The 24,230-nt window shown below is 30.9% G+C and overlaps 3 protein-coding genes across 3 annotated transcripts; 1 reads left to right on the forward strand and 2 right to left on the reverse strand.

The window, feature by feature from the left end:
- Positions 1-887: 887 nt before the first annotated feature.
- On the reverse strand, positions 888-3,799 carry LOC130939869 (proline-rich receptor-like protein kinase PERK7). The gene is made up of 8 exons (XM_057867935.1): positions 3,578-3,799; positions 3,112-3,490; positions 2,395-3,024; positions 2,239-2,309; positions 2,077-2,153; positions 1,838-1,985; positions 1,561-1,722; positions 888-1,465 (listed from the first exon to the last, which is right to left on the reverse strand). The coding sequence occupies exons 1-8, from the start codon at positions 3,797-3,799 to the stop codon at positions 1,202-1,204; spliced, it is 1,953 nt and encodes a 650-aa protein (XP_057723918.1). The 3' UTR covers positions 888-1,201.
- A 1,318-nt stretch (positions 3,800-5,117) lies between these two features.
- Positions 5,118-7,833, forward strand: LOC130942061 (ras-related protein Rab7). Its single transcript, XM_057870740.1, has 7 exons — positions 5,118-5,404; positions 5,727-5,753; positions 5,928-6,027; positions 6,141-6,287; positions 6,368-6,448; positions 6,567-6,712; positions 7,442-7,833. The coding sequence occupies exons 1-7, from the start codon at positions 5,352-5,354 to the stop codon at positions 7,506-7,508; spliced, it is 621 nt and encodes a 206-aa protein (XP_057726723.1). The 5' UTR covers positions 5,118-5,351; the 3' UTR covers positions 7,509-7,833.
- An 11,878-nt stretch (positions 7,834-19,711) lies between these two features.
- Positions 19,712-21,476, reverse strand: LOC130941628 (organ-specific protein P4-like). Its single transcript, XM_057870190.1, has 2 exons — positions 21,379-21,476; positions 19,712-20,326 (listed from the first exon to the last, which is right to left on the reverse strand). Exons 1-2 carry the CDS (start codon positions 21,421-21,423, stop codon positions 19,817-19,819), a joined length of 555 nt encoding a protein of 184 aa, XP_057726173.1. The 5' UTR covers positions 21,424-21,476; the 3' UTR covers positions 19,712-19,816.
- Between the last annotated feature and the right edge of the window lie 2,754 nt (positions 21,477-24,230).

A 24,230-nucleotide genomic window follows, 5' to 3' on the forward strand; every position in this document is an offset into this window, starting at 1 on the left:
TTGACGTGTATATTTTAAAAGAAAAAGTCTAGGGAGCCAATGGCCTAAGCGTACAATGTGTACAATGGAGGTTTAAGAAGTATTAGAGATATGACCATTAGTGTTATATTATCCTGTCAGGTTACGCTTTTGGGATGAGTGGTTTCAGATATGGTATTAGAGTTCTAGATTCGAAAGGTCAAGAGTTCGATCCTTGGTGAATTCCAAAATCAATTTAATTTTTTATTGAGATGTATATTATCCAGCCATTGGCTCCCTAGCACTACTCATTTTAAAAAAGAAAGAGAGGTTCATATATAATATTTCATACAATAGAAGTCGATTCGTTATTAGTTGGTGGTGGTTACCGCCCATTACTATTGTAATATTTCTCTTTACATTACATGTATATAATATGCATGATTTGGATTTCGGCAAGAGAAATGCTAAAGAGCTAATTTTTTTTATCAATATTAATTAATATTTTAGTTAATATTTTATTTTTATGTTATTAGAATTTAATATTTTAAATTTAGAGATTTAGAATTTAGTTTTTAGGGTTAGAGTTGACTAATTATTGACAAAAATAATAAATATTATTAATCATGTAGCATTGTTCTTTTTTTTATATTTGAGATCAGAATATTTGTAGCATAGAAAAAATTACGAGCTAATAAATTTTTTAACAATAACTTCTATTGTGTTCAAAATTCTATCAAAATAGTTCAAATATAATTTAAAATTGTACTTTACAATTAATTTTACTTTTTCTTTTTCTAAAAAGTTCCAACTTATAATATATTTTTTCCATGTTCAAATATGAATAAGTCAGAGATAAACAATCCACCAAAAACGCAAAAGGAATAGATAACTCGTATGTTCATATAAAAAATATACATTCTCCCAAGGTTATCATCTTGCATTATGCAACATAACGTGTCCAAATCCAAAAGAATTTTCAATATTGTGTATTGTATTGTATACATATGGGATTCATACTCTATCCCATTTAACTGGGATGTCCACATAGTTCAAGTGGGATGTCCCATTCCATATGTACAAATAATTTTTCTTTTTCTTTTTCTTTTTATTTTACTTTACAAGTATGTGGTGTATATAGTATTCCTTCTCTAATCAACATAGAGAATATGCGCAAAAGAAGAAATAAATTATGGTTTAATTTTTTCCCCGGCGATGATGGGTTCTGACTTCTCAAGGTGTTTCATAGCCTCCTCGTATATTCAGTGGATGTTGATAGGTCACTGCTTGAGACAGAAGGATTGAGGCCATATTCGCTTGTTCCACCAAACTCACTGCTTGCAACTCCACTTTCTCCCAATGCTAGCATCCTGAACCTCTTCATGTCAGCGCTATATGCTGCAGAGCCATATTCACCGCTTTCGCCCATCACACCACTTTGCCCTGGTTTAACTCCTTCGTTATTAAGGACGTCTAGAGAGACATCTCCCTCCAACACTCGCACAATCTGTATATTAGTAAGTATTAATTAGCGAGAAACTAAATAATCGCCATGGATAAGCTTAGTCACGTTATTCCAATTAAATCGTAGAATTTATGTACCTGGCTCATTTTTGCGCGTCTCCTTGCTGAGTGCCTAACACTGGCAGCAGCGCAAGCCACCATATTTTTCATTTCCTGCTTGTCATAATTTTCCTCTAAACGTGGATCCACTAGCCCTGTAAATTCTCCAGTTTCCAATGCTTTTGCACAGAGTGGTCTAGCCTGTTCATATAAAATTTGGAAGTGATTATATATATTTTTTGCAGTTATGCTGTATTAACTACGATATTCTGAAACCAAAAAAAAAAAATTTGTTGGATGGTTGGAAGGTACATACCCAATCAACCAAACTATCCTCTTCATAATCACCAGTGTGGTCCAGTGGGGGTCGTCCTGTAATCAGCTCCAGAAGCATAACACCGAAGGAGAAGACATCAGACTTTTCAGTTAGCTTGCCACTTGATGCATACTCAGGAGCCAAATACCTAAATTAACAGACAAGTAGTAATTATTAGATGAAATTTGCCATGCATTTACCCTGAAATATATTACTATATATATAGGTTGTTTGCTTACCCGAATGTTCCCATCACACGAGTTGAAACATGAGTATTAGTGTCTTGATTGAACTTTGCCAATCCAAAATCAGCCACCTGAATGAGCAGACCTGTTAATTTCTGGGAAGAACGTAACCATTAACCAAAGCCGGAGGCACAAAGTTGCATTGATAGAACTTACTTTGGCATCAAAGTTGTTTTCAAGCAGAATGTTGGCAGTCTTTATGTCTCTATGAATAATACGAGGATGACCTAGTCAAGTTTTACTAGAGTTAGTAAATTTCATTCCGTGATTGAGAAGAAAAAATAATGGCAGAGAGAGGCACGAATCGCTTACAATCCTCATGCAAGTAAGCAAGTCCTTTCGCTGCTCCTGTGGCGATTTTAAGCCTAGTTGGCCAATCCATGACAGGCCGACCCTTTCCATGAAGGTGGTATTCAAGGGTTTTGTTGGGAACAAATTCATAGACGAGGATCTTTCTTTGTTCGGAAAGGGAATAGCCAACAAGTGAGACAAGATGGCGATGATGGACACGGCTAATAGTCTCAACCTCAGCTTGAAACTCTCTATCTCCTTGAGCATCATTGGCTTTGAGGCTCTTCACCGCTACTTCCTTACCATTGGGGAGGACACCTCTGTGCACAAATCCAAACCCACCTTGACCCAACAGGTTTTCCTTTGAAAAGCCACCGGTGGCAACGGATAACTCCTCAAAGGTGAAGGTGCTCTGGTTGAATCCTAGAGCTACTGAAGGGTGTGGGGGTGGATACACTGAACCCTGAGAACCACCAGAGTAACCACTGGAGTTGCTCATCATGCTTCCACTGTATGGCTGGGAATTGGGATTCATTCCCCAACCTCCGCCTGATGTTGGTGCTGTTCCTACTGTTCCCCATGCTGCACCTGGTGGTGGAGGTATATTCATAGCATGGTCAACATCATTATTATTGTATCCCGGACCTCGTCCTGCTATCCATTTCCAAGCATGTTATAAATAAATAAATCATTCATTTCGTGTTTAATTAACTATAATCATCTATCTATATATATTACCGCCAGGTTGGGTATTAGTGAAGTAACGAATGGGAGCGTCCTCTCTTTTCTTTCTTCTTGCACGTACGACAAAGAAGAGTATGATGACAAGAAGTAAGAAACCACTTGCAGCTGCGATTCCTATTATAGCCGTCGTGCTCATTTGACCGCTATTCTCATCCTTCGACTTCGATAGCCCTGGTGGAGGAGCTGTTCTACCTGATGGTGGACCTAATCGACTACGTGTAGGAGGTGGCGGCGGAGGAGAACTAACATCGCCGGATGCCGGTGGTACTTTGCCGGATGTTTTGTTGTTGTCGTTATTGTCAGAGGGAGAGGGAGGAGGGGGGGGAGGAGGTGATGGTGGTGGTGGAGATGAGGAAGAGGAGTCGTCCTTGTTCTCGTCGCCTTTGGGTGATGGTGGTGGGGGCGGCGGCGGGGAGGACGAGGAGGAGGAGGAAGAAGAATCCTCATTATTAGGCGAAGCTGGAGAGGATGAGTCCGAGGGTGGAGGAGGAGGTGGAGATGATGAGTCTGAGGGTGGAGGTGGAGGTGGTGGTGAGGAGGAGTCTGGGGGAGGCGGGGGCGAGGAAGAGGAATCGTCTGATGGGGGCGGAGGTGGGGGAGAGGAGGTGTCGGAGGAACCGGAGGGAGGCGTTGGCGAGGGAGAAGATGGATCAATAAGTGATAGGAAATCGTCGGAAGACATTTGAAATAAAGGTGTTCCCTCCTCCTCCTCCGACAATTCCCCAAAGAGGCAAGGAAGAGGATGGTTCTGATCGACTATGAAACAAAATATATGGAATGTTACCCACTCATCTCCTACAATACAGCCTAATTCCCCATTTTTAGTAACCAAGCAGGTCTTCTCTGTACTAATACCTAATAATGTCACATATTCGATGGGCTTCTTAATTTTGCATCGTTACTCGTTACGCCCCGGCTAAACAAAACACAAAACCCTTAACAAACTAACACTTATCATCATAAATCCTTCTCTATTTGTTACGTTGTTACAACTTCTTAACTAATGAAAAATGTGACTTTCACGTTTCAACTTCATTTTTAGTTAATAATACATACAACACGCACTCTCTCTCGTAATGCATGCATATGCGGTGCCTTATGTAACTAAGTATGCAACTATGATCATGTTGTATGTAATCATAATCCAGAGAGAGAGAGAGAGAGAGAGAGATGCCAGAGAGAGGTGCTATTAAACTAAATAACGTTTAGAACGAACTGATTAAGAAATAAAAAAAGGGGATTTTATCTACTTTATTATTTACTTTTAGATAATATTTAAAATATCATTTTAACAAAAATTTTAATGTATTAAAAAGACTAATACTATATAAGTAGCAAATATTATTATTTTTTGTTAATATTTAGTTGTAATAATTTATACTTATATTTATAGAATTTTGTATATAAAAAATATATAATTTATACGTATATTTACTAGAATTTGTACATATTAATTAATACAGTTTGTATCTATATTTTTTAAATTTTATACACATAAATTAATAAAATTTATTTGATAATTATATTGATTAAATAATAATAAAAAATACTAAAAATTATTAATCTCAAGGGTTTCATGCATTAAAAATATTAGAGTAAACGATTATTTTTATTTATAAAAATTTTAAATGCTAACAATTTTACTTAAAACACTAGACTGATTTTGTATTAAAAAATAATATCTATCGACAAAATTACCAAATAGTAATTTTATCAATCAAAACTTATTTTTATGGTACAAAGTTTGTTTTAGTTTTAGTTAATAAATTTATTAGTATTATGAACATTCTTAAGTAGAAAATGGCAGGTAATGACAATTAGTTCAAAGTATGATTGTAAAAGAATTGAAACTATGAAATAAAATAAAATTAAGAAAAAAAATTATCCAGTTCTAAAAGGTTATTTTGCATTGGGCGTTCTTGGAGTCTGGTGATGTGATGTTCAAGTTGTCACTGGCCACTAATCTGAAAGACAAAATAAAATTAAAAAAAAAATCGAAAAAGAAAAATCAGGTAAGCGCTGCTTGGGTTGGGCAGTGTCAAGCTGAAGCACGAGACAGAGGAAAGAAAGAAAGGAGAAGCTAGCTGAGGAGCGACGAAAGTATGAGCGGTCGCACACCGTAGACGGAAACTTCACTCATCGACCGAATTTGAAGAAATTAAACTCAATCACAAGTCACAACAAACGCAATTTCTCGCCGCCAAACACCTTTGTTTCCGATCTATTCTGTTAACATGCCTTCCCGAAGAAGAACTCTCTTGAAGGTCATCATTCTCGGCGACAGCGGGTTCGTCTCTTCTTTCCGCCTCTCAATTCTAGGGCACGCACTTTTGCTTTAATCGTTTCCCTGATTCCTATCATTTTTTTTTTATCTTAAATTATTCCTCTGCTTCTGCTGAACTTTTCTTTCTTATTTGTGTCCAAAGAGCTTACTTATCTTTTGGAATTAAGATCTACATTTTCAGATTTTCTACCTGCTAGTATTTATAACTATTGCTCTATGTGACTGTTTATGTTGCATTTGTTTGAGTTCTTAGAAGCAGTCAAACACCGGTCTTCGGTGATTCAAAATCAGTGTATTTGACGCAGTACTGTTGCTAACTTTGCAGGGTGGGTAAGACATCTTTGATGAACCAGTATCCTGTGGTACTCTTTTTTTTTTCCTCATACCTTAAATGTTTTCACATTTCAACACTGTATACTAATTACAGTATTACATTATTTACACAGACACCCAAAAAAAAAAAAATATTTACACTGTAATAAGCTGCGGGTTTGGAGTAGGTATTTCCTTTACATATGTATTTTAGATATGTTAATAAGAAGTTCAGTAATCAGTACAAGGCTACCATTGGAGCAGACTTTTTAACCAAAGAAGTGCAATTTGAAGACAGGCTTTTCACCTTACAGGTTCGTGCATTGGATACTGCTCAATCATGCTTAGCTTCTTTTAGTTTCTGTAACACGATTTGTTGCAACAATGGAAACTTTATTCTGTCTAAAATATATTCTTAACCTTGCAGATTTGGGATACAGCTGGCCAGGAAAGATTCCAAAGTCTGGGAGTTGCTTTCTATCGTGGTGCTGACTGCTGTGTTCTTGTGTATGATGTTAATTCAATGAAATCTTTTGAAAACCTTAACAACTGGAGAGATGAATTTCTGATTCAGGCATGCCTGTCTTCATTTTTGTGTATAATTTTTTGCGGTTTAACAATTATGTGTTAGTAAATCTGCGGTTGCGTTGGCAGGCAAGTCCTTCAGATCCGGAGAATTTTCCTTTCGTTGTTATAGGAAACAAGATTGATATTGATGGTGGGAACAGTAGAGTGGTATGCTTTGCTACTATTATTATATATATTATTTAACTTTTTTTTCTCTCTTGTTCGTTCTTTCCAAAACTCATTGATATCAGACACCATATGAACACAAATAAATTCTTGTTTGCAGGTTTCAGAAAAGAAGGCTCGAGCTTGGTGTGCATCTAAAGGAAATATTCCATATTTTGAGACATCCGCCAAGGAAGGCGTTAATGTTGAAGAAGCATTCCAATGCATAGCAAAGGATGCCCTGAAAAGCGGTGAAGAGGAAGAACTGTAAGTTCCTAAACATGTGCTTCTCTTCTATCATGTATGTAAGCAAGTTCACACAGTTTGTTGCTATTTGATTGTGGACAATATTGGTGATTGCTGGAGTCCTAAAAGTTCCAAACTATATGTATAGTAATATCTTGGAATCAAAGGATTCTGTGTATGATTAAATTTTGGTTTGGGTTAAAACTTAGCATTAGTGGTAGGCAACGGGAACACCCTTATCAATCGAAAGTCGTTAATCATACAATAAGGATCATGCTTCTGTTTATTATTTTTGCTTTTTTGGAATTATTAATTTAGGTTTTCAATGGGAAGAAGGCTAGTTACATATACATAATCCATTATTGTACTTAAGTATCTCTAAATAGGTAAATATGAAGAGTAATAATTGGGATAAGATTTGGATAATATATTCAATGGGGTAACTACTCATTAATGGCATGTTCTACCTCCTTTGTCCTTATTTTGTTACTGCTGGTGCTGAAATTAGTTGGTGTTACACAACTGATGCCTGATTTTAGAATGAGTGTTGAAATCATCTGCCTCTATATCCCGGAATATTGCTGTATGGCTAAAGTTTCTTTCAAGTAAAACATCTTCAAAGCGTTATTTGATCTTTACTCCAGCCGTGATAGAACTTTTAATATTTGTAAATTCTATTCTTTGAATATGACACTGATAATAACGTTTTGGGGTTTTGTTCTCCTTGTGGATAATCTGTGCTTATTAAAGATACCTGCCAGACACGATTGATGTTGGAAACAGCAGTCAACAGCGATCAACAGGATGCGAGTGTTAAATATGTCACTTTCCCTTTTACATACAAATAAACTCACTTAAAAATGGCTTCTTCCTGTTTAGGCTTTGCTGTCTTTGAAACTTCGCTGTAGATTAGTGTTTGCTCAAGAAACAAATTGCCCCAAACCATTTGTAGGGTGCTTGTTTGGTTTATGTTCTTTTTTTCTTTTTAAATCAGGTTAAGCTGTTGTACTTGTATCGTATTTCACTAGATTTAGATCCTCTAAAGTGAAAGAAACAGTGTAAAATCCATGAATTTTCAGCGTTTTTACCCTTGCCATGTTACTGGCGGTTATTTAAAGGTAACGATTTCAGGCACTCTACCATTTCATTTGTGCAATTTGTTATATCTATTATATATGGAAGATGTTCAGGTATGGCAGCTTCCGTCAATTTAATCTACCCAGATATATTATAAATGAATGTGAGAGGCTAAGATCGTGGGAAGTTGTTTTGAGTGTACACCAAGAGCAGGGGTTCACAGTGGGTATGCAACGGGTGGAGCAGTTGAGAAGTGTACAGACACAGACAATCTCTCCTGTGTCCGCTTGCAACTAAAGGCTGGGATGTGAAAGCGTGAGCTGTAGTCCTAGCCGAGCCGAATTATGGTTGGGTCAGGTGTGTGGGATGCAAATCAGCTCCCATAAATGGGCCAAGGCATGTTTGAGAAGTTTGGGATGAGAAAAAATCTGGCAATGAAGTAAATTAAAATTTATGGTAATGAGTTCCTTGCGGATGATACTGTGTTGCGATTTAAAATTTGATGATAACTAAATTGAAAATACTACAATTAAAATTAGTGAATGGAATCATAAATTTTATCAACAAAAAAAGAATAGTAAATTGTTTTTGGCTGTAAAGGAAAGTTAGGAGGGGCAAACACAAATTTGACATTAATGTAAATTTGGGACTACATAATAAGGAATTTTGTTTATCATTTATGTATTGCAAGAATAGAAGTTAAAAAGAATACATATGCATTAAAGTATGTATAAATCTATTTAGATGTAGATTTTTTAGGCTATGTCATAAGAGACGTGAATTTTTTTTTTTTCGTGGACGTTTGCATAAATTTGTAAGAAGTATGAGTGAGGTGTTGAAATTTGTGGTGGTATTATAGATTAGTTTATTTCGAAGAAAATTCTTTCATGTATTGAATAAAAATTTATTTATACCAAATTAACAATTATCTCTCTAAACTTTCTGAAATCTTTAAGGATATGACATTTTAGGCTTGTACTCAGGTACCTTAGGTAATACCAGATGTGTCTCAAAAGTTATTAGAAAAGGGTTATCTGAACGTCTGGGAGGTGCGTGCTCCTCCCTCTTTCTTCCTCCTTGCTCCATTTTATTTTGCTCGAGGACGCGCAAATGTTCAAGTTTGATGTTGTCGCTTCGCTTGTTCTCTGTTTGATCTCATGGCACCGAAGACCAGTGAAACCTCAAGAAAGAGGAAACGAAAGGAACCGGCCACCAGTTCTTATGATTCAAGGAGATTCTGCTCCAAATTACATGATGAGCATTTTTATGAGGTCACTTCAAAGAGGACTATGATTCCGAAAATGAAAATTGCACTTCAACCGGATGAGTATCCGGAATTCCAGTTCCAGATTCAGAGGCAAGGGTGGCAATTTCTGTGCAACCCACACACTCAGGTAAGATAATTGATGGTTCAGGAATTTTATGGCAACCTTTGGGTCACCTATAAGGATGTCGTTGGAGTCAATGAGATGAACCACGAGAGCTATGTGAGAGGAAAAATCCTTGACTTCAGTCAAAGGAGTATTCGACAGACCCTCCATTTGCAACTCCCTAATCATATGGCAGAGTGCTACAGCGAGAGGGTGAACCGGGATTAGCATTTAGACCAAGTGCTTCTGAGATATGCATTCCAGGGGCCTAGTGGAGAATAGGTTCGGAAGGGAGACCGAACCAACTTAAGAGCAGTGACCTTCTCCCTTTGGCTAGGGGATAGCCATCCGGAGGTCTATCGAGCTATTATGATTGACTGCATTATGAAGGGAGAGGAGGTGGAGGTAGAGGACATCATTGCACAGCAGATCTATAGCATTGCCTCCAACTCTCCTCTACACATGCTAGGTTGGGCTTCCCACATCTTATCTACCGCCTCTATGAAACCGCTAGGGTGAAGGTGGAAAATGATTTTCCTATTCCAATTGAGAGGCCTATCACCAAAAAGACTATGGAATATGTTAGGGAGTACCAGAGGGTCCACAGAGGAGAGCAAGCTGAAGAGGAGGCTCAGCAAGACCAGCCTCCCCTACCTCAAAGACACTATTTTATGCCTCAGAAGTACTGGCAGTAGTTCACATCCTCTCTTGAGCAGATGAGGATGACACAGGACAGCCACTGGGAACAACTTACTTCTTCTCTCGATTAGATGAAAGCAGTACAGAACAGTCACAGGCTCACAGCACTCTTCTCCATCAATTGGCGGCGGAGCAAGATACTCAACGCCATGAACTTTTTCAGCTGAGACATGACTTCGGGTGCCTGAGAGGACCATATGGACCGTAGCCTGAGGAGAGAGACCCCCACCGGGGTGACTGGGTGGTTTAGTTCTTTTTTCACTTCCCATTTCTCTTCCGTTCCTATTATGTTATATTCCTGTTTTCTTTTGCTTTGATTGCCTGCATGATCTTTAGTATTTTCAGTCTCTTAGGCTTTAACTTGATTTCGTTGATTATTTTTAATTTGAAAAGATGTCTCATGTATCGCTCACGGAGTTTGAATCGAAAAAAAAAGAAAAAAATGGTATATTGCATGAGAAATTGATTCTATATTTAAGAGTAGTTTTATTTACTTAAATATGGTTGTGTTTTTTGTGACTTTGAATGCATGATATGAACAGTGCATATTTGAATTTGGATCAAAAGATGTTGTTACATGAGGAACAGGAATTTAGAGAACTATTATGGATTCTTTAAATTAAACAAGAAATTAATCCTTGAAGCAAAAGAAACAGTAAAAAGAAAAAGAAAATAAAAGGCAAGGTCCAAGACTTTGAGCATCAATGGGTAGGAAGGTTAAGTATGATTGAAAGCTCAAAGAGTTGTTTTCCTAGCCATATTCTTGTAGTGTGAATGTGTCAAGTAATCCTTGAGACAAAGCACTAAGAGCCGAGGCCAAGTGCAGATACAGAGTATGCCAAAGGTTTTGAGTACCACTGTCTGAGAGCAATTGAAAGAGAAATTAGAACTCAAAGAGTTCTCCAATTAAGTGTTTGTGGTGTTTTTATGTCAAGTAAAGTTTGAGACAATGTATTTAAAGTCACGGTTAGGTTCAAGGTGCAAAGCACCAAAGAAAAAAAAAAAAGAAAAAAGCTGTGTTCAAAGATTAATCCGAAGTAAAAAGGCAAGAGAATTCATAATATTATCCGGATTCTAATTCCGAATGACATTGACATTCCTAAGATTTAAAGGATAGTGAGATGCCGAAACTATTCAGGGTTTCAGTATTGGTAACCCCACTTTGAGACGGACAGGAGCTTTATTGAAAACTCAACTCTCATGCAAATTCACATCTAAAGTTTATATTATTTTTGGTTGCTTGAGGAAAAGTAACAATTCAAGTTTGGTATTGTAATGTGTGAGTATCTTTCTTATCTTTTCCTAGTGAATTTGCATTTGCATTTGTTAAGTTTAATCAAGATTTAGGTATTTTAAGACACTATGAACGCTACTTTGATTTGCGTGTAACTTGATTTATTTTAGGTAGCGTTAGGACGGATTTGACAGAGTTTAGAAGGAAGAAATGGAGCCTGAACAATCAAAGGGGTGGCGCCAAACTTGACAATCTCCAAGTTTGGTGCCATGATCATCACAAGGTATCCATTCACTGGTGGCATGGTGGCGCCAAACTTGGAAATTCCAAGTTTGGCTCCAGGATCAACATATGGACGACACTCATGTGCAGACTGAGTGGTGCCAAACTTGGTCTAGCTCAAGTTTGGCGCTAGCTTCAGAATCTAGGGTGGTCCTCACGTCCCAAGAGAGGCCAGCAACGTGAATCTTCAAGGATTTTGATCAAAATTGTATTTTATTTACAATCAGAAAGGATATTATTTAGTTTTTAGAAAATATATTTTACATTAATTAAGATTAGATATAAAAGGAGAAGAGATATTGGCCTAGGATTTTTTCTTCTCCTCTCCTGCACTTTTCAGAATTGGACATTTTTCTCTACTAGGGTTTATTTTCTCCGTGAGCAACTAAACCTTCATTCTTAAGGTTAGGAGCTCTGTTTATTCTATGGATTAATACTATTGCCACTCTATTTTAATTAATGTATTGATTTCAATTTCAAAGATTTGCTTTTGTTCTTCATTTTAGGGATTAGGGTATATTAGAAGATAACCCTTTTTTCTACTTGAGTTCTTGTTAAATTTTTAAAGTAATTTACTTGGACAAAAGCTTGAAAGTAATTCCTCCTGAATACTAATTGCTTGGACTTAATGGGAGACGTGACATATAATCCTCTTATATTTGAGTAATTAGGATTCTTGTGGCTAATAAACTAGAATTGGACTTGAACCTCTAATTGAAATTAAGTGACCAAGGAATTGGCGGTTAACTAGGTTAGAGGAGACTAAATTACTAAGGAATTAGGGTTTAGTCAATTATAGTTTGCCATGAATTTATTCTTGCATGATTAAGATAGTTGGTAAGAAATAGAAATCCGAAAAGTAAACAACTTCGAAACCTTAACTGTTCTTTCACATATTTCTTACACCAAATTTATTATTTGCTTTCTGAGTTCCTGATTTACTGTTTGATGCTTTTGAATCCCAAAATACCGTTTTCTGCTTGTCTGACTAAGTGAGTCACTTAATCATTGTTGCTTGGTCCATCAATTCTCGTGGGATCGACCCTCACTCACTTGAGGTATTACTTGGTACGACCTGATACACTTACCGGTTTGTTTGTGGATTATAAATTTCGCACCACTTCTTGGGCACTTTTACTTTTCATAATTATAGGATTTCTCTGAAGAACATGAGCAACTAAGTCTCCTTGGTTAAGGTTAGGAGCTCTGTTGATTCCTATGGACTAATATTCTAGCTTTTCAAACCTTTAATTAATGCATTGATACTTTCTTAAGAAAAGATTTTCGTTCTTCATTCTAAAGGATTTGAATGTGTTGAGAAATAATTCTTCTCTAACTTGAATTCTTTTAACTTCTTGGAAAAGTTGATTAATTGAATTAAGCTTGAAAACCGATTCTCGCAACTCTTATGTTTTGAAACTAGACTTGATAAGTGACAACGAATCAATTAGGGGAGATTCTTATGAATTGTGTGGCTTATGAATTAGTGAATGTGCTCAACTCTTTTCTTAAGTAATTGACTAAGAAATTAGCGATTAATTAGGTTAAAGAGGAATTGAATTACCAGGGGATTAAGATTTAATTACTAATGATTTGCCATGGAAATATCTTTGCATAATCAAGGTGGAAAGTAAAAATTATTGATCTGGACGTCTCAACATCTCTAAAACCTTAACTCTTTTAATCACATTACCTTTCAACACTCACTATTTGCTTTTTTACATTGCTATTTATGCTCAAGCCTTTCAAACCTAATTTTGATTGTCTGAGTAGATTAATTGATTGACCATTACTTGCTTAGTTCGTTAATCCTCGTGGGATCGACACTCACTCACGGTGAGTTTATTACTTAGTACGACCCAGTGCACTTGTCGGTAGTATTGTGGTGTAAAATTCACATCAGTTGGGTTGCCTCCCAACAAGTGCTTCTTTAATGTTACTTGCTTGACGTTAAGTTTTCCAGGTTGGAGCCAGGGACGGATGTACGTGGGTGGTTGTGGGGGCAAGCGCCCCCACTACAATTTGAAATTTTTTTGAATAGTATATGATAATAATATTTTTTGTCCCCACTAAATTATTAAATTTGACAATAATTTTTTATTCAATTTTTGGTACATTATAATCAATTTAAAAATTTCATATTAGATGTCATTAGAATGATCAATTCTCAATTTAAATGAAATTTATATTTTTTTTAGAAATCGACTTGAAAGAGTATTATTTATCTTTTTTTATATATTAGTTTTTATTTTTTTTTTAGTAACAACTGCATTAATTGAAAGAACTTTCTCAACTATAAATCTCAATAAAAATTGACTTCTAATTATATGAGAAGTAAATTTCTAAATAAGTATTTACTCTATATATATATATATATAAAAGAGTAATACTACACATTCAAGTCTTTTTATGAACTAAGTCTAACCAAGTTAAATAATAAGACATAGAATAATGTTAGTCATAAATGATTTTTGTTATCTTAGATTAATTTGGTTGGGCTTGTTTAACAAAAAAAACTTGAATGTGTAGCGTTATTCTATATAAAAAGAGAGATATTTCGATTGTATTGTTACGAAAAAGATTACTCAATTTTTTTTAAATATAAAACCTAAATAATAATAAAATTTTAAATTATGTGTTATTATTTAAATTATTATTTTAGTATTTTAATTTGTAAATTAGATATTTTAAAGATTAATCATGTTATATGTGCATAGAAAATAACTACCTGTATACATATTGAAATAAAAAAATACATTAAAAATAAATTAAACAATACATATATTTATATACAAATATATAATAATTAATGAATATTTTGATAGCTGATTTATATATACACATAATATTTTTATAAAGATTGTTATTATATTATACATATTTTGCTCCCACTATCAAAATTTTCTGGATCCGTCTCTGGTTGGAGCTTAGGGTGCCTCATAGCACCTTCCAGTGTCATCTTCCATTAAACATTTATTGTCTAGCTCCTCTTTCGTTTAAGAATCTATGTGATACAAAGGGTCTTCAAGGGGTTCCTTCGTCTACAATTTCTTGGACTAAGGTGTTAGTTAAGTCAATTGTCATGTAATCCTCTGTTTTGCTAGGGTGTTGCATGGCTTTGAAAACATTAATAACCTTTAGTGTTAGCTTTTCTTTTTGGATGTCAATAAGTGCCTGTCCAGTGGCTAAAAATGGTCTTCTTTGGATGATTGAGGTATCATAATCTTCCTCCATGTCAAAGATTATGAAGTTGGTGAGAAAGATAAACTTTTCGACCTTGACCAATGCGTTTTTCACTATCTCATGTGAAAACTTCATTGATCGGTCGGCTAATTACAATGAGATTCTGGTTGGCTTCACCTCTTCAATTTGTAGCCTCTTCATCATGGACAGAGGCATTAGATTAATGCTAGCTCCTGTCATAAAGAGCTTTGCTAATAGATGAGACTTGGGAGAATGCTTGAAGTTTGAAGAAAATTAATAGATGAGAATGTTGAAGGCATCCGAGAAATTTGATTCTTGGAATAACAATGCTTATGCTTTCTTATGTAATTCTTACAAAAGTCTTTTCACAACAAATCATTTATAATTAAACCACAATCCCTTGGAGATTTAATTTCTCTAAACCCAATTAATCGCCAATCCCTTGATCAACTAATCAGAGAAGAGGTGAAGAACAGTTTCAATTTTAAGCCACACAATCTTCGAAAACTATCACTAGCCGAATTATATGTCACTTATTCAAACTAGTTCTGGATAAGTGAAGATTGTGAGATGAGTTTATGCTAATTCTGAAATTAATTTTTTTAAATATAAAATCAGAATCCAAGACAGAATTAGAATATTTCTCAATAGTTCTAACCATTATTGATGAAGAAGAAAACTCAATCTTGAAAAAGTAAAGGAGCATGAATTAAAATAAAGAAAACACTTATATTATTAATCCTTAAACCAAATAGAGCTCATGACCTTCAAACGAGGAGGTTTAGTAACTCATGATAGAAAAGAAACTAATCCTAATCATGAGAGAGATGTGTGATTCGATGGATGATGTCCCCTCTTGTGAACAAGATTCACTTATTTATATCCTAAGTTCTATTTAGAATTCAAATTTAAAACTAACTCTAATCTTATCTTTCGGAAAGATAAGATAGCTAACTACCTATTTCAAATTCAAATTAAAATAATAATTCAAATCTAATTTAGAAATAAATCCTAACGACCAAATATTTATCTTTCTAGAAGGAATTAACAATAACTAATCTCTTTGAATTTTGAATCTTCAATCTTCAGATGTGATTAAGGCTTTTAATGATTTGTATAATTGAAATTGAGTCTTAATTGTTGCATCCTGAGAGTTGAGGAGTGTTGTACACCGGACTTGGAGTCTTCTACTTTGGGTGTGGCCCAATTGCACTTCCAGGGAACCAAGTGCCACCGAGCTTGGGAGATGGCCACCAGGCGTGTGTTTGGAAGCAAGTGGGGACGGCAAGCATGGGTTGTGGTTGCTGGGTGTCCATGTCTTGAAAGTTGGGTGTCTGGTTCTCTTCCTTTTGGACCTGGTTGGACTGTATGCAGATACTACAAAGCCAGATTAACGAAGTAGAGTATGATAAACCTAAAATTGGCACAGAAAAATTAAGTCCGGCTCTAAGCAACAGAGTACACCTAAAATTCATGAAAGAAGCATACGCGACAAGGGCGGCGGCGGAGAGAGCTCGTGCGACGATGACGACAAAGGGAGTAGACACGACGAGAGCGGCAACAGAGAGTGCTCTGCGATGATGGGGACGAAGGGAGTAGCCGCGATGAGAGCGGCGATAGAAGGAGCTCGTGCGATGTAAAGAGTGACAGAGAGATTTCGTGCGACGTGAGTGACGGCAGCAACGGTGGAAGAAGCTTGTGCAACGGAGAGAATGAATGGAGGTTTATTGGTATGAACAGTCAAATTTGGAGGCTCGTGTGAATGGAGCTCGAGATTGTGTATTTAAATTTACGACACATTTATTAACCAATTACATTGATAAAATTACCGGTAGATCTTATAATTTGTCACTAATAGTTTAAATTTTTTTATTTTTTATTAATAAAAAATTTGTCGGATATTTTTAATTTTTTATAGTAAAATTCTATTTTAAAAATTTCTCAATAATAAACAACTTTTTAATAGTGAAATAAAGAGAGAATTAAGTCTGAAAATAAAAAAAAAAAGAGATAATTTTAACCTATATAATTCATAAATATGAGAGAATAAAAATGCACGCGTATAAGTGAGAGTAAATTTGCTTTTTAATTTTTAAAATTTTATATTTATATATAAATTAATTTTGATATACATTTAAGATGGTTACAAAAACTAGACCCATATGAATAAAACAAAAAAGACCAATACACTTGACTCAATACAATAATTCGTTTTAAAATAAGAGGAAGAGCAACTATTCAAATCATTTTAAAAACAAACATTTTAGTTTTTTAAAAAAATTAATAAATAAATTAATTTTTAAAATTTTATTCTGACAGATAAATTAATTTTTAGTTTATTTTTTAATAAAATAATTATCAAAATTAATTTTCAAAGATTTTAAAAACAAATATTTTAGTCACTAATAAAATTTAATACATAAATTAATTTCTAATATTTTTTTTATCAGACATAATAGTCTTCTGTCTATTTTATTTTTATTATATATTAATTTTTGTTATTATCAATTTAGTTTTGTGTATGTGATTGATGACACTAGTATATTAATACATTCTTTTTATTAGAGTGAATAATAATTTTATAGAATAATCTCTAATAATTTTATTAAACATTATTATTATTATTATTATTATTATTATTATTATTATTATTATTATTGAGTGACTATATATATTTTTTTATATTATAAATACAGTTTAATAAATAAATTTTTTATTATTTTATTCAAAAAATATAAAAAATTATGATATAGTATTATTGTGTAATTAATAATAATAATAATAATAATAATAATAATAATAATTTTTAGACGGAAGACTGTTATATCTAATAAAAAAAATATTAGAATTGATTTATATATTAATTTTTTTGAGATTAAAATATTTATTTTAAAAATTTTTAGAAATGGATCTGAATAATTATTCTGTCAAAAAATAAACTTAAAATTGATTTATCTATTAAAATAAAATTTTAAAGATATTTTTATATATTAATTTTAAAAATTAAAATATTTATTTTTAAATTTTTTAAAGACTAATTTAAATAATTATTCTAACAAAATAGATTAATCGTACATGAACCATAAATGTTACCACGAGAGTTTAATTTGATTTACTCCCAAATTCCAAGTAGCACGGCTTGACCAATGGAATATTAACTAATAGAAGTCATATATGTGGAATATTAATTAATAGAAGTCATATATATCCGGTTAATATTTAAATTAATTTTTAAAAGATAAGATATTTTTTGAATTTGTTTTTGAAAGATTTTTTTAATTAAATTAGTTCTTTAAAGATTACTAATTAATCATATCGTTCTTTCAGTTACTTTACTTACAATTTTCGTCAACGAACATATTCAATTAGATATTGACTAAATATATTTACAAAAATCTATTAATTTAGTCATTAGGTCATATTAGAAATATGATTTTTGTAATTGAAAAAAATGACTAAATTAATAAATTTTTATAAATATATTTAGTTAATATTCAATTAGACATATCAAGTATTATATACAGATAGGGACCCATGCATAGTAACGAGGGGCACTTGCCCCACTCTCATATCATTTTTTAATATATATATATATATATATATATATATATATATATATATATATACTCCCATTTTAAATTTTAATAACCCCACTACAAATAAATTAAATCTAATTATTAAAAATTTCAAACCCATTTTATCTTTCTATCATTTTTACTATTAGTTAACCTAATCAAATTTAGTTATCTTCTATTCTCAAATCCTAGCCATTATTCATTTATTCTCTTAAACCATCTTCTTAGTTTCACATTTTTAACCTTCTTTTTTTATTTTTTGTCTAGTGGTAATCTTTTTTTCGTCAAAAAGTAAATTTTAAATTCTTTATTTTATTTTATATAGCTCTCTATGACTCTATATATCTTTCAATTTTATTGTTTCTCTTTTTGATATTTTTAATTATAAATTTTAATTCAAACAATTATAGTTTAGGTATTGATTTATTTTTTTATTCTCTTCATGAATTTATATATTTTATTTTATTCTCAATTTAGTGATCCTTATTATTTATTTGTTTATTTTTCATTTTATTCTATTATATGTAATTATGTTGCATATAAATTTTTAAAGTGAATTGATCAATTTACTAATTTAGAATATTTTTTTTCTTTTAGAAATAATAATAAAAAAATATTTCAAAAAAAAAACTATCACTAAAATCTGAAGTCACTCTATTAGTTTCTTTTAATAAAAAATTTTTAGAATTTAATGTGAAATAGTTGATCCTAGACAACAATTCAAAATAAATTTTTGTATTAATATATATTTTGATAGTAATATGTATTATTTTAGACTTTTAACATAAATTTTGTGGGTCCATCATTAATGATATATGTTATCAATTAATATTTTAAGATATCAATTTTTTTAAAAAAATTTAATAAATAATTAAAAAATAAATATGATTAATTTGTAATTTTTAAAAGACTAATTTAATTTAAAAAATTCAAAAATATATTTAAAAATATTTTATTTTGTAAAAACTAATTCAACTAATAACCCATATATGTCTTTTAAAAAAGCACGTTTCCTGCGTTTTTAGGTGAATGGCGCCCTAATTTATTTTCTCTCTCAAAATCCAACCATGTATCCTCCTATTTTTCAGGTTTCCATTTGTTCAATTATGATTGACTTGAATAAAATATTCATTGAAGTGTTAAATCTAATCAGCTTTTGATTACGAGGTATATCTGTTTAATATAAAACACTTTTAATTTATTTTAATATATATTTATATTTTAATATATATTTTATATTAATAATTAATTTTAATATATAAATAACATAATCGATTTAATATTTATACAAACAAAATTATCAAAAAAAGTAACTAAATTATATATGCCCGAAAAAAAATCAACAATTAACTAAATCCGGCGTGTATTTGCATATCTTTCTATTTATTGTTCTATATATATTTTTATATATATTTAATTTATATATATAAATAAATTATTTGATTATTTTTAATTAGCAATTATTTTTAATTTTGTTTATATATTTACAAATTAATATATCCAGAAATAAATTATATTTAAATGGAATAATTATGAAATGTGTCCAAAAAAATTCAAAATGATCAATAGATCGATGGAGTAACTAACTTACATCATTTAAGATGCATTTATTTTTATTTATTCATCATTATAGTATAACCAGTAGTGACATTTCATACTGTTCAAAGTGTTTCACCATGTCCTTTTACTTAGCATCAACATTGTCCTTATCATAAACTGAAACATTAGGTCTTGGTTCAAAGGATTTCACAAATTTCTTTTGTTTCTTAGCGTCAATGTCGTTGTCACCATAAGCTGAAACGTTGGGTCTAGGTTCAAAATCATTCACAACGTGCTTCTTGTTCTTGGCATCAACATCATTATCACCATAAGCTGAAACATTGGGTCTTGGTTCAAAATCGTTCACAACGTGCTTCTTTTCCTTAGCATCGACCTCATTGTCACCATAAGCTGAAACATTGGGTCTTGGTTCAAACTCTTTAACAACCTGTTTCTTTTCCTTACAATCCATTTCGTTATCTTCTGTAAACACCTTCTTTTCCATAGTTACTTCTTCTGTGACCATAAGAGGCTTCAAACCTTCAGTTTGCTGCTCCTCATTGAATTTAACGAGGCCTTGAATTTCTTCTGGCATGTCCTTGATCATTTTCCAATATTCCCCTGCATCTTTTCTTGATTCAACTGAAGCTACAAGCTTCTCCACACAAAACAAGGCAAAAGTAATTATCGAAATGCCATTCTGCTGTAGAAGGTAGAAATTCAGATGTAGTAAACTTCATGTGAAGTTGATAACTGAGAGCGGTTAGATGATTTGATTTATTTGACTAAAATTTTATCTAACGGCTCTCAGTTATGAACTTCACATGAAATCAACTACATCTAAGTTTCCACCGCTGTAGAAATTAAATATATATCTTGAAAACCAAATAAATAAACAAAAATATTTAAGAGCTATAATAATTTGGGAATCATAGAGAATCATAACTTTTTTTTAGCTTTCTTTAATGTATTTATTTTTTTATTTTGTATTATTTAATTTATTGCTAAAATAAATAAATAATTTTAGATATAATAAATATATAATTATAAATATTATACATATAAAATTATGAATACTAAATTAAATAAAATAATGTTATGTTATTTTCTCTCTAATATTAATCTAAACAAATAACCAAATAAAAGAAGGATTTAGCTAAAAATGTTTAAATCACTTGTTAAGATCGAAAATAAAAGTAAAAAGTTTTACAATTTTTTTATAGATGTGTTGGATAAATGGAAGAAACGTACGTCTAAAATATACTAATAATAATAGAAACCAATATATTATTAAGCATACAATGAAAACTATTAAAACTCAGTAAAACATGAACGAACTCTCAAACGTAAAGCGACTAACACAAACCCAATAATATTCGAGAAATAATAAAAAAATTAGTCTAATAATTATATAATTTTAAATATAACAAATATATAATTATAAATATTATATGAATAAAATTATAAATATTAAACTAAACAAACACGTATATCTTAGAGACTACAATTTCATTTATTATGTTATGTAATATGACATATAATAGATGAAATTTTATGAATGCGTGCATTCATGACGAATTACTTTTTAAATTTTTTTAAAACAGTGGTAAATTTTAATTTGAGTTGTTGTTTACTATAAAACTCAGTTCATGGGAGCTCTATCTTAAGGGGATTTAAACATAAAAACAATGAAAGGGAAACATATACCAGGACAAGGAAAGCAAGAGGAAGAAAAGCAAAAGCAACTCTCATTTTTTAGAATCAAGTGAAAGAAGTAAGACTCTCTTTCTCTTATTCTCTGTGGATGAATGCATGTATGATCTCTTCAACCTTCACCTATTTATAGCTCCAAGCCTTCAGGCTTCAAGATATCATACTCCTATTTTTAAATTTTAAACCGAAAACATATTAATTAAAATGTAAAATATTAAATGGAACATTTTATGTGACTAATATTCTTTTTGAAAAAGAGTAAAGAATCAATTTTTAATTAGTCAATATGAGCCAATTTTTTTTTTGAAGACTTAAGATTTATAGTTTATAATTTATTAGTGTTTAGAATTATGGGTTATAATTAAGGTATAAATTTAAGATAAAAAATAATTTAAAAAAAACTGATAAATATTAGTTCCAAAAATGTTAATTTTCTAGCATTACTCTATTTTTTCTTTTTGTCTTTGTTATAATTTTAAACCAATACTAACTAACTCTTCTTTTCGTTTTCAATTCCATTAGGTAACTAACAGAAATTTAGTGACAAACATTTTTAAATTGCACTCCATATACTAATTAATAGTCATTAATTAGTAATTATTTAGATTTTATTTTTAAAAAATATAAAATTATTAATTATTAATTATAATTATTTAAAGTTGACTGATTAAAAATTATTTACTTATTTTTTTTGTTTTATACTTAAAGTGTCAGCCTCTGAATATTGCACATATTAAATATCTATTATTTTAACTAATATCATATCCGGCAAATAAAAAGATGGATTAATAAACACATTAATACGCAAGTCATTTCATTTAAATAATTAGATTATATTATCATTTTAGTTTATAATAATTTTAGTATTTAAGTTTGAATAATCCTCGCACATATGAAAATAAAAACGGCTAGAGTAAAGTATTATTGGGATAAATTTTAAAGTTGTTCCTAACATTTCAATTGTCCTATTTAAATCTCTAATGTTTTAAAATTGATTTAATGTTGTCCTGCCATTAAGAATCCATTAATAGAATTGACGGCAGGACAAAATTGGAATGATTTTAAAACGTTAGGGAGTTAAATAGAACAAAAATATTGGACAAAAACGATACATAGAAATAAATTTTAATTTTATCCTTTAATAATATCAATTTTTTACTATACATAGTATTCAATTACTTTTTAGTCACATCTAAATAAATTATATTTAATCATATTACTTTCATTCTAAATAAATTAATTTTTTTTATAATTTTATTCTTAAAGATTTTTAGTTATCATAAAATGTCTGTAGAATGACTAATATATAAATTTGTGAAAAAGAAAAAAATAATATATATATACAATAAAATATAAAGTATACCTTTTATCTCTAATGTATCAAAATTTTTTAAAATTATAAAAAAATAAATTTATTTAAAATAAAAGTAATGTGATTAAGTGTAATTTACTTAGATGTAATTAAAAAATAATTGAATACTATGTACAGTAAAATATTGATATTATTGAAAGATAAAATTAAATTAAAATTTATTTTATGTATTGTTTTTGTCCTTAATATTTTTGTCTTATTTAAGTTTCTAACGCTTTAAAATTGTCTCAATTTTATTCTGCCATTATATCTGTTAACGAATCCCTAATAACAGAATAATATTAAGTCAATTTTAAAACGTTAGAAATTTAAATAGAACAATTAAAATATTATGAATAATTTTAAAATTAATCTCAAATGAGAACAAAAACAATACTTTACTCAAACGACTAATATTTTTCATAGAAGTTAACGATCATCAAAATTTAAAATATAAAATGAAGGACAAAACTGATATCATGTTGCGTGTTCATTAGATTCAATTAGATTCCCTCAATTATTTAATGAGATACGGAAATTTAGATAGAAAGAGTACAAAATATATATATATATACAAACAATTTACTGCAAGGTTTGTCCCATAACGACAGCGTTAGGAACGACGACAAAAAACAATGAGTTATTTTATTTAATATTTATTTATTATAAAATAATGTATTAAATAAAGTAAAAAATAATAAATTTTAATAATTTTTTACTAATATTTTTTTATCAAATATTTCTGGTCCCCGAAATTAACGACACAATAAATAAAAGTTAAGAAATAAATAATGGATATATCCTTTATCTCCAATTTGTTTTCTTATCTTGAGATTATCATCTTATCATTCATGATTTCTTTTTTATTTGCAGAAGCTTTTTTAAAACAAACAGACTGTGTTTGAATCTCATTTAGTTGTAAGTAAAATTATTTTTTTAATTTTATTATATTTAGAATTTTTTTAAATAAGAATAAAAGTGTACTAGAAATAAAAATTATTTTTTTAAAATAAATTCTCATCTTTTTCAAAAGCATTTTTTTATTTAAAAAAATATTTTTATATAAGATATCTAAATATTAGATTTTTTTTTATATCTTTAAAAAAAATCTTTCTTTTGTAGCTCACCCTTATTTATTTCGATAACTTTTGGGAGAGCACAGCCCAAAATATTAGTAAAGGAATAGCATAGATTTATTCTTTATTTAACAATATAGTAGTAGATTATTGTGCTATGTATATCTTCATAATCTCCCTAATGATTCTTTATTTGGAGTTGTTCACCGAACCATCAATTATATATTTCCGTTATTGGAACCTTTAGTTTCAATACTATTATAGTATAGCTAAAGTGCTAAACTGACGTGAATCATGTGATACATATGATGGCGCACTCACTAATAATCTTAGCATACCGAATAATTAGTACTTGTTTCGACGCTATTTTCAAAAAAAAAATTAAATAATATTTTTTAAAATTTTTTTATTAAAATAAA

This window comes from Arachis stenosperma, chromosome 7 (genome assembly GCF_014773155.1).
Source record: "Arachis stenosperma cultivar V10309 chromosome 7, arast.V10309.gnm1.PFL2, whole genome shotgun sequence".
Lineage (NCBI taxonomy): Eukaryota > Viridiplantae > Streptophyta > Magnoliopsida > Fabales > Fabaceae > Arachis > Arachis stenosperma.